Here is a 10,232-nt window from a genome sequence, read left to right as displayed (position 1 = left end):
CCGCTGAGGCTGCGCGTCCGGAGCCTGTGCTCCGCAACGGGAGAGGCCACAGCAGTGAGAGGCCCGCGTACCGCAAAAAAAAAAAAAAAAGAAAGCCTATTTTAAAAATAAACAAACAAGAACAAAAACAGCATGAAATTCGCACTCCCATGTTCATTGCAGCATCGTTCAAAATAGCTAAGATGGGGAAGCAACCCAGGCGTCCATCAACGAAAGGACGTGGTTCATCCACATGATGGGGATGTTATCCAGCCTTAAAAAGGAAGGACGTTCAGACACAGGTGGCAACATGGATGAACTTGGAGAACACTATATAAAGTGAAATAAGCCAGACGCTGAAGGACACATTCTGTATGATGCACGTGTATGAGGTCCATAGAGAAGTCAAACTCATGGAGACAGAAAGTAGGATGCTGGGGGCAGGGGCTGGAGGGCGAAAGGGGGAGTGAGTATTTAATGGGGACAGAGTTCCTGTTTGGGGGATGACACAGCTCTGCAGACAGATGGCGGTGAAGGCTGCACAACAACGTGAATGTACTTAACGCTACCGAACTGTACGGTTAAAGATGGCTAAGATGGTAAATTTATATTATGTACATTTTATCACAATAAAGAAAACAGTCGAAATAAAACAAAAGCCATCATGAAGCATTTACAGAGACACCACATCAGTGGTTGTCGGGGGTGGGGTGGGAGGGGGGAGGGGAAACTCCTCAGGGGGAGGAAAATGTTCTAGAACTGAATCGTGATGGATGTACGATCGTACCCTCACAGGGGTGACCTTCACGGTACGTAAATTATACCTCAGTAAAGCTATTATGTTTTATTTAAGTGGCATGGAAATGGGAAAGCAGGAGGTGCGGAGAAATGCAGCCTCCGGCCGTTCCTGGGACCCAAGCAGGGCCTTGGGGGAGCCAGGCTTCCCCACCCACGTAAAACTGAAGTAGGGTCTACAGAGGGCGGAGGCTGAGGCCAGGGAAGGAAGGGGCTCACCAAGGTCACGAGGTCACCGCGGGCCCGGGCTAAAGCCAACGCCGGCCCCTTCCCCTAAGACCAAGCCCAGCTGGGCAGGGCCCCCCGCTGCCTTCCTGGGAGGGGCCCGGCGCCCGAGTACCGGGACTGGCCAAGAGAGACGGGACGCGGGTCCAGACGGGAGCGACTCAGAGACGACGCAAGCCACACCGCGCTCAAAAGGTCACCTAAATGCCACGAGTCCTGAAACGACCACGTGGCTGGGCCTGGGGGAGCGACCCGGGCTGGAGGCGCAGCTGTGTGGGGCCAGCTCGCTCTGCCCTTGCTAAGCGGCTTCCCGCCGCCGCCGCCGTCTGGCCGCGCCGACCGCCGCGCTGGGCCCTAGCCCGTGCTCCCCGGTGACCGCTGCCCCCCGCCCCCCCAGCTCCTCCGAGACCGGGCAGAGCGCCCCCTGGTGGAGCGGTGCCTCCTTGGCCTCGTTTCCCCCCAGCGGGGCCCGGGGCCCAGCCACCGAGGCTGGCGCTGAGCAGCTTCCTGCAGCAAAGCCCCAGCCCCTGGGCGTGGGGTCCCGGGTGAGCTGGCGTCCTCACTGCCCCGTCCTCACCCACTGCTGGGGCCCGGTCTGCAGCCACGGCGGAGGCTCCGGGAGACCCCTTCCTCCTGCTCAGCCTGACTGCCCACTGCCCCTGCGGCCCCCCTGCCGCGTGTCCCTGGGCTCACGCGCGGGGGCAGAGCCCCTGCCACCGCCGGGCACACACCTGCCGCGCCACCCGGGCTTCCCACCTGGCGAGGGGGCGGGGCAGATAAGTCACGAGTGTGGGCCTGCCCAGCCGTGGAAAGAGCCAGAAGGAAAAGTACCAGAAGCTGCCAGAGCGTGTCCCACGTTGGGGTGGGCAACAGAAGGCGATAGGAAGGGGCCGAGGGGAGGCCAGGCACAGCTTCCCTGCACAGACCGCCTCCCGCGACGCAGCGGGATCCAGGCCCGACCCCGCTCGCGCGCTCGCGCGCTCACGCAAGGACACGCACAAGAGCACGCACACGCAGTACCCGCACGCACGCACACGCAGTACCCGCACGCACGCACGCATACGCGCACGCGAACGCACCTACGCACGCACACTCATACACGCGCACGCTCGCACGTGCGCTCGCTCCCACCCAGGCACACAGGCCTGTACACACACACCGCGGGAGTCTGAGCGATCAGAGGAGCCTCCTGCACTCTCCCTCCCTCTGGCCCAGGCTGGGGGGGGGTCCTGGGCTCCGGGAGGGGCTCTGAGGACAGGCCCCGGATCAGAGGCCTCTGCGAGGGCTCCCGCTCGAGGCTGGGACCTTGAACCGCCCGGCCCAGGGCCGAGGCCCCGGCTGAGCAGGTTATTCCCTCCGGGCCAGGAGCACCTGCTCCCCACGCTGGGCAGGGCGGGGCGGCGGGGGTCCAGCCCAGCTCTCCGGCTGCATCCAGGCCTCACACCGGGCCCTTGGGCTGGGTGACGTCCCAGGTCTCTCCTGCTCACACACGCAGGAGCGCAGGCTGGGGCGGGGCGGGCACTCACCGATGAAGGACATGGCCTTGGCGTTGATGATGCCGCTGGGCAGCAGGTGGAAGTCGTACTCCTTGCCGTCCACCACCACGGTGTGGCCAGCATTGTTGCCCCCCTGGGGACAGAAAACAAACTGGCTCAGCATCCAGGAGCCCGGGGGCTTGGACCCGCCCTGGGAAGGCCTGCCCGGCAACCGGCCTCACTCCAGGCAGCTCTAAATGCAGGCGCTCCGGAGCCCCCTCTGGGCTGCCCGGGGTGGTGGTCCTGTCCCCCAAGGAGACAGGAGATGAGATGCCGTCCATGCTTGGACTTGGGGAGTCCAAGCTGCACGCCTGGGGTGCTGGGTTAGGGCCCTGCTCCTGGGATGGGGTGAAGGGGCCTGGCCAGGGGACTGGGTCCAAGAGAGGGGCTGGCCCACACCCAGGACCATCACGTGCTGATGCTCCAGGGAGGCTGGCCAGTGCAGCCCCCGAAGCTGCGGACGCGCTCGGCCCTGCCTGCCCTGCCCATGAGTCCCTCTGGGGGTCCATCCTCTGATGCAGGAATGAGGGGGCCCAACCATGCCGGGAAGCAAACTCAGGCCCCCACGGCCGTTGCTGCCACACAGCCCGGGCTCCGGGGGAGCACAGGGCGGGCCAGGCAGCACAGCCCTTCTGGGGCCGGGTGAGGGGACTGGGTGCTGGCACGGGCCAGCAGGGCCGGGGCCCCTCACCCCCTCAGCAGGGCCCCTCCCTGGGGCCTGTGTCTCCCATCTAAGAATAATGAGGGAAAAACCACTCTGAGGCTGGCGGGGCTGAGTCGGGGGGGCCAGGGGAAGGCCCCACCCTTGAGGGACACCGGCCTCCAGTCCCAGTTCCGGCCACTAGCGGACAGCCCGGGCCCCAGCAAGCGGGCCCCCAGAGCCAGTGAGCAGGGCCTGGGGAGGGGCACATTCCGGCTGCTGCCAGAGGCTGTGGGCCTGCCCTGTGGGGCCCGCTCTGTCCCCAGAACCTCGGAGCCCAGCCCGGCTCCACCTTCCCGGCTGAATCTCCTGCAGGAGCACACGCTTATCTGCGGAGGCTCTGCACGGATGGGCCTCCGCCCTCCACCCCTCCACACCCCGCTGTCCTCCAGCCTTGTGGAGGCGGCCGCGGCTGCTGGCCGTGAGGGCTTCAGCCCCGCCTCCGCAGGGCCCGGCAGGGTGGGGCTCCCCCCCATACCAGGCCTCTCCATGCCCCTTCCAGGCAGCGCTGAATGAGGGCGGCCTCCTCCCGCCAGGAGCACCTGTTCCTCAGGCTGGGATGGATGAAACGTACACGTCTCCCGCCCCCGCCCCCCCCCACCAAAATGGCCCAGGCTGGGGGCGCAGGCGCCAGGACACCTGCCCAGGGTCCAGGAGGAAGACCTCCCGGACCTCACCGCACCCCCGGGTAATTTAAGAAGCGGGGCCAGAGCCCAACCTCACCCACAATACCCCTTTCGCCCTGGGGCTCGGCCACGATCTGTGCCAGACGGCCCCACCGCGACCCGGCCAGGAGCCCCTTCCACAGGGGTCCCCAGACACTCTAGCATTCCGCTTGTCCAGCGCACGCGGGGAGGCCTGTCTGGCCTGACACGGGGGTTGGAGGACTGGGGTGCGTTTGCCTCTCATTGACTCCTGGCGTCACTGCGATCCTGCTGTGCATGCCCGAGGCCCTGCTGCGCGGGTCCCACGGCTCAGCCGCCCCCCCGAAGGCCGACGGCGGCTGGAGGCCAGCCTGCCGCCTCCCCAGGTGCCCCGAGCCAGGCGGTTGGCTGCGGGAACTGCGCGCAGGCTCTGAACAAATGACGGGGCAGCAGGACAAAGGGCACGACGGGCGGGGCTGGGGGCCAAGGAGGGGGTGCCCTGTGAGCAAGGGCGGGCGGGCAGTGTCAGGCCACGGGGGGCTTGGGTGCAGACTGTGCTGGGGGGTGAACTGGGGGGCCCGCCACGGAGGGAGACAGAGAAGGGACCCCAGAGGGGCTGCGGGAGGGAAGGGGGCTGGTGCTGACGAGGCGTGGGGGGCGGGGGAGCAGGGCGGTGGGCTCAGCCTTGACCATCAGAGTCACCGTGACTGACGGGCCCCGGGTTTGGGGGTCAACTGTGCCCCCCCCCCCGGGACCCCCGTCCTGGCTCTGCCCTTGCCTCGGTACACGTGCAGTGAGTCCCCTCACATGAGGTTCTCTGCGGAGTTCACACCCGGGGTCAGGTTTCCCACCGTAGGTGGGTCAGCCCGCGGTGCGTGGCCTCCTTTGACAGATGGGGAAACCGAGGTCCCAAGAAGGGAGTTTGCAGCAGAGCCCAGGCTAGACCAGATGGCAGCTTGCAGATGCTCTCCCCGTATGCCAGACATCCCCCCGCAGCCGCATCCCGCCTGCCTTGGTGGGGGCCCAGACGGCCCGCCTCCCTCCCCTGCTCTCGAGCGCCCAGTGCCAACGCCAGCTGGCCTGAGCACACACCACATTTGTTTGGGGTAAACACCAGCGCCGAGGAACAGGCGCAGGCCACTGTGGGCCTGTGGGGGGGCAGATGACCCCTGCCGGCTGCGGGGCCCAGGCACCAGGTCACACAGTCCACTCCCGGGGCGCGAGCCAGCCCTGGACGCCGAGCCCGGGGTCTGCTGAGCCGCAGGGCGCACCTCCCAGCAGCTCTGCAGAGGCCCAGGTGACCGCCCCAGAGAGACACCCGTCTGCCCTCTCCTGGCCGCACCGTCGGGGGGGAGGTCGGGGCAGGGACACACCCCCCGCCCGCCTAAGGCTCCGGCCCTGCAGGCCCAGGGAGAGCTGGGCGGGGGGGCCGGCAGTCCGTGCGGGGCCTGGTTTGGAAAACCACTTGGAGGGGGAACCGGTCCAGGTCCCAGGCCCAGCCCGGCTGCCTCTGCAGGGCCTCCCCGTCCCTGGGTGGGCAGGTTCCGGAAGCTCCATGCCCGGGGCCCCGCAAGAGCGAGCTGGAGCTGGCCTCACCCCTCTTCTGCGTCCCGGGGACCCTCAGGGCTCTGCCAGCCTCCAGGTCCTCCCCTCCGCCGTGCCGCTTCGGGTCAGGCACAGCTCTGGGTCCCTAGGCACGCTGAAGCCACCCTGTGCTCTGGCCGGTCACCCAAACTCCCTGCTGGCTGCTCCTGCCAGCTGCCTCCCTGGCAGCAGGGATCTAAGAAAGGGGGGGTGTCTCTCGCTCAGGGACACAGGAACGGGGCCGGGGCCAAGGCCAAGCCGCTGGGGAAGGCGACCAGCCCTGACCCTGCTTGCCTCTGCAGGTGTCCTTCCAGCCCACCCTCTCTGGGGGCCAGGGAAGGGGGGACGAAGACAGCAGAGAGGCTGAGCGCGGGGCGACAGTGTCTCAGGCTGTGAAGCTGCTCCCATGCGCCCGGAGGGGGGCCGTGGGCGGGGCAGGAGGCCCCTGGGCGGCCGCAGGAGCCGCGGGCATGCACAGCATGCGGGAAGGGGCCGGCTCTCCGGCCGGAGACCCTTGTGAACTGCCCCCCCCCCAGGGTCGGGCTGAAAGCGTGGAGCGCACGCACCCAGGCAGTCCTCAGCTCCTGTGTGTCTGCTCTGCTGGCAGCCTCCTGCCGTTCATTCGTTCACCCGCTCATTCACTCATCCCAAGCAGAGCTACTCTGTCCCATGCGGCACTGGGGTGAGGCCTGGAGGGAGGAGGGCGTGGGCTCCACGTGCATGTTCCCACAGCCGCGAGGGACCGGGCGACCCTGCGGAGGCCCTCCCCCTGGAGCACTGCCAGGGGACCGGTGTCATCGGAGGGTGTACACGTGGAAGGGGGGCTGCTTCTGGAACAACACCAGCTATTTTCTCCACTCTCCGTCGCCCTCGGAGGCTCCTGGACTAGCCTGGGGGTCCAGGTGAGGCATTTCCCAGTCGCCCTCCCGGGGAGAGGGGACCCAGAGCACCAAGAGGCCGCAGCACGCGGCCCCCAACGAGCGAGAGCAGCGTTTCCATCGCCGCAGCCCCCCGGGAACTGACGGTGGTGATCCCCCAGGGAACGCGCCCGCGCCCTTGTGCCGGGCCGTCTGACTGCCCTTGGAAGGAGGGGAACCTGAAACCCTGCCCAGTGCGCGCGAAGGCCTCGGGGTCCTGGGCGGGGGCCCAGAGCCTGACGGAGGCGACTCTGGGAACGGAAGGAGGGCTGGCACCGAGGCCCGACGGCCAGGCCAGGTGTGTGGGCTCTTAGGCTCCTATCTGGACCACGGAGGCGGGGGGGGCGGGGGCCGGAGGGCCGGGGTGGATGTGAAACAGCAGGAAGGACGCTCAGCAGACATGGAAAGCCGGAGCCCAGCGAAGGTGCGGGGACTCCCAGGAGTGAGCGGAGCCCTCGGCCGCTCCGTGCCAACAGCAGAGGGGGCATGAGGCGCCAGCGCGGGGAGGCCGCTGACGGATGGGCTCTGGGGTCTCTGTCGCAGCGCTGTGGCAGGACCTGAACCAGAGAGAGGAGAGGGGGAGGCTGCGTGGCCGTCCCTGAGCCCAAGGGGCTGGGCTGGGAATGCGGAGAGAAGGGAACCAGCCCCGGGGCAGAGCGGGGGCCCAGGCTGCAGAAGGGCTGCTGCTGGTGAAGGGCCGGGCTGCGCACCCTCCGTTCAGGGAGAGGGGAGGCTGCCAGGAAACGGGTCCCAGAGTCAAAGAAAACCGCAGGAGGGGCCTAAGGCCGGAGTCTCTGGACCCTAAGGAACGTCTTGGGGGTCTTGGGGTGCTTGCTGGCCACAGGCCCCCAACCACTGAGACGGGAAGAAATGAGGGCGGCCGCTGGGGGCATGGGTGGCTCTGGCCCCAGGCCGCCTCTGGGCAGGCGGAAAGCGAGTCCAGGTGAGCCAGGTGGCCAAAGGCCACCAAAGGGCTTCCCACTTGTACCAGAGCCAAGACGGAAGGCAGGCCCGCTGGTGGCAGAGGCAAGACGAGAGCCGGGCACCAGGGAAGCCGCGGGGGCAGCAGCTGCCACTGAGGACGGCCCCAGGCCCAGGTGACAGGCCAGGGGACCCTTCCGGCCACTGGGGCCGGCCGGCTTTAGCCCTTCTAGGCAGCCGCCCAGGCGGGCCCAGCCCAGCCCAGCCCACCCCCTGCACGCGGCTCCACCGCCAGCTGCCCTGGCCCCTGGCTCCCGAGCTCGGACCAGCTCCTGGGGTCAAGGTGCGGTGTGAAGGCTACGACTCTGGGCTTCTCGCATACATGCTCTAAGTAAAAGCAGCCTTCCCGGGTCACGGGCTGGACCCTCCCCGCGCCAAACCCTGACGCCCAGCGCCGTTGCCATGCGGGTGTGGCCCACGTGAGGGCCCATAAGTGCTACTTATTCCAACTGCTCAAGTTCTCTGAGGCCCCGCCTCACCGGCTTGTTTGCACGCTGGAGAGAAGCCACAGTGGGCTCCCAGGACAGCTGGGAGTTATTCCCACAGGTTGCAGAGCAGAGGCCTGCAGGTGGAAATGTACTGATGTCAGTTGGAGAACATGGGTGGGGGAGAGGGTGCCTAGAGGGCCCCCCAGGTGGGTGGGGGGTTCCAGCCTGCTCTGCCCTTGGCTGGTCCTGTCCCAGCGACGGAAGAGGGCAGGGCCTGGCCTGCTGACCCAGGTGGTAGAGCAGGGAGGGCCTCATTCCAGAACCATCTCCACAGCCAGGACATCCCGGTGGCTTCAAGATGAGGGCTCTCACGGGTACCTGCAAAGCCCCGAGGTCACTTCGAGGAGGGCAGACGGCCACAGGCGGGTGGGCGAGGCTGACCAGAGCTGGCAGGTCACACGGAGGGCCCTGGGCATCATTGCAGGAGCAGACAGGCCCCAGGAGGGGATGCCCTGAGCTGGGGAGGGAGGGGAGTGGGCATGAACCACGCGCCCGGCTGCAGGGTCCAGGGGAGAGGAGTGGACTTGCTCGCCGCCGTGGCTTAGGGCAGAGAGAGGGTAGGAGACTTCTCACCACCCCGGGAAGCACCTCCCAGGAACCCACTGTCTGCGTCAGGCAGGAGTGGTCCAGATGGCAGCGTCTTTCCCAAGCCCGGCACGTTGGTCTCCCCTGGGGCGCCGGAGCCCCAGGCCACCTGGCGGGAGCTCAGGAATGAGGCCACAGAGCCAGGGAGAAGCTCAGAGGGCATCCCTTGCTCATTTTTGGCAGCATTCCCACCTGTGGCTGCAAACCCTGGCAGCGCCAATGCACGCACCCCAAAGCTGACCCCTCTGTGCCCCGAGCTATAGTCAGCCCACAGCAGCAAGCATGGCACGGGGCCCCAAGGGACTGCCCAGTGGCAGTCAGGACAGACGGGGTGCAGAGAGCAGCCGGCAGAGGCCCCGCCCGGGGCCCTCAGGGGACAGAGCTTGTGTCTGGCCTCCTGGCTGGCACTGCCAGACACTGGGTCCGCCTGGCCGTAAGTCCGAGGCTCCTCCCTCCCCTGTCCCTGCTCTGCCTGCCTCAGGACCTGGCCCGCGGTCCTGCCCTGGCCTCTGCCTCTGCCTGGCGGACCCTCCAGGGCCACCCCTCTCAGAGGGGCCTTGCTCGCACCCATTCTGGGCCCTGCGCACTCAGCCTCCTCAGCGTGCACTGACCCCTTGTGGTCAGCCAGCCCCATCCCAGACCCAGACAGAACCAAGAAGGGAGGGTGTCTCCGTGGCCCTCAAACCACTGGGAATCTGGGGTCCCCGCCCCCCACACTGCAGGGCCCAGTGTCACACCCACGGCACACCCCACCCCCTGAGGATCCGGTGTCCCCAACTCAGCGACTTGTATTTATAGCTCTGCCCCTGGCCCACTGCCCTGGGGGGTGGGGCTGGTGCGGAAGGCGGGGTCCCTGGGGGAGGCAGTGGGGGAGGGAAGCGTGCGCTCCCATGAGTGGCAGGGGGTTGTGAGTGGGTGGTGTGTGCGTGCGAGTGGGCCGGGGTGTCCCGGGAGGGGAGGCGTCCAAGAGGCGTGTCCCGGGAGGGCTGGAGGGCAGGGAGGACAGGGTCCGTCTGGGTCCGAGGGGAGGGGGGCTCACTGGGCGGGTGGGGGAGGGACCCGGCGCCCGGCCCGCACCTGGAAGCGGCTGATGATGTCGGCGTCCGTGGCCAGCAGGTCCACCACCTTGCCTTTGCCCTCGTCCCCCCACTGCGCGCCCAACACCACGGTCACCCGGGAGCCGGTGGTCGCCGCCTCGTGCTGCAGCCGCCCCCGCTTGACGCCGCCTGCGTGGGGGGGCCGGTCGTTGGAGGCTCGGGTCCCCGACATGCTGGCTCGTCTCGTCCTCTGCGCTGGGCCGCCCGAGAGCCCGGCGCACCACTGCGCCGCGCCATTAAAAGGACCCGGCCGGGGGCGGGGGGCGGGGCCGGGGGCGGGCTCTCGGGCGCCGTGACGCGCCGCCGTGACCTCCAGGCCGCCGGGTCACGCCCCCGCAACCCCCCGGGAGCCGGGTGGGGCGGCGGGCCCGGCCGGAGTTTGGGGGGCGCAAGCCCGACGGCGCGCTCCGGGGTCCCTCCACGCGGCCAGGCCGGGGGAGCCCCGGGAATGCTCTTGGGGGCTATGGCGCTCGCCTTCCCCGAGGCGAGGCCTGGACGCCGCGACCCACCCCGCCGGCCCCGCGAGGTCCAGGACCTCGGCGTTCCAGAAACCGCGGGGGTCCTCTCCAGGGCGGGAGTGCGGTTTGCCAAAGGGGAGCTGCATCTTTGCGCCCCACTCGGGGTGTTCGGCGTGCGCACCTGCCCCGCGGTGAACCCGGGTTCTCCAGACTGGCGCGGGCGCCCTCTGGTGGGCGCAGAGCG

The 10,232-nt window shown here is 68.2% G+C and overlaps 1 protein-coding gene across 2 annotated transcripts in view; it reads right to left on the bottom strand.

Annotated features, from left to right (window-relative positions):
- ADSS1 (adenylosuccinate synthase 1) overlaps positions 1-9,791 on the bottom strand; it is a 24,094-nt gene extending 14,303 nt beyond the window's left edge. The window contains exons 1-2 of one of the 2 annotated variants that reach the window (XM_024131006.2): positions 9,511-9,791; positions 2,526-2,628 (exon numbers count right to left, since the gene is read on the bottom strand). In XM_024131006.2, coding sequence (XP_023986774.1) covers positions 2,526-2,628; positions 9,511-9,702 — 295 coding nt within the window. In that variant the 5' untranslated portion in view covers positions 9,703-9,791. The remainder of the gene's footprint in view (positions 1-2,525; positions 2,629-9,510) is intronic. The other variant, XM_055088755.1, reaches the window with a different exon arrangement.
- Between the last annotated feature and the right edge of the window lie 441 nt (positions 9,792-10,232).

Source organism: Physeter macrocephalus, chromosome 11 (assembly GCF_002837175.3).
Source record: "Physeter macrocephalus isolate SW-GA chromosome 11, ASM283717v5, whole genome shotgun sequence".
NCBI lineage: Eukaryota > Metazoa > Chordata > Mammalia > Artiodactyla > Physeteridae > Physeter > Physeter macrocephalus.
The sequence above is the reverse complement of the archived record's forward strand: the minus strand, read 5'-3'. Positions and strand labels throughout refer to the sequence as shown.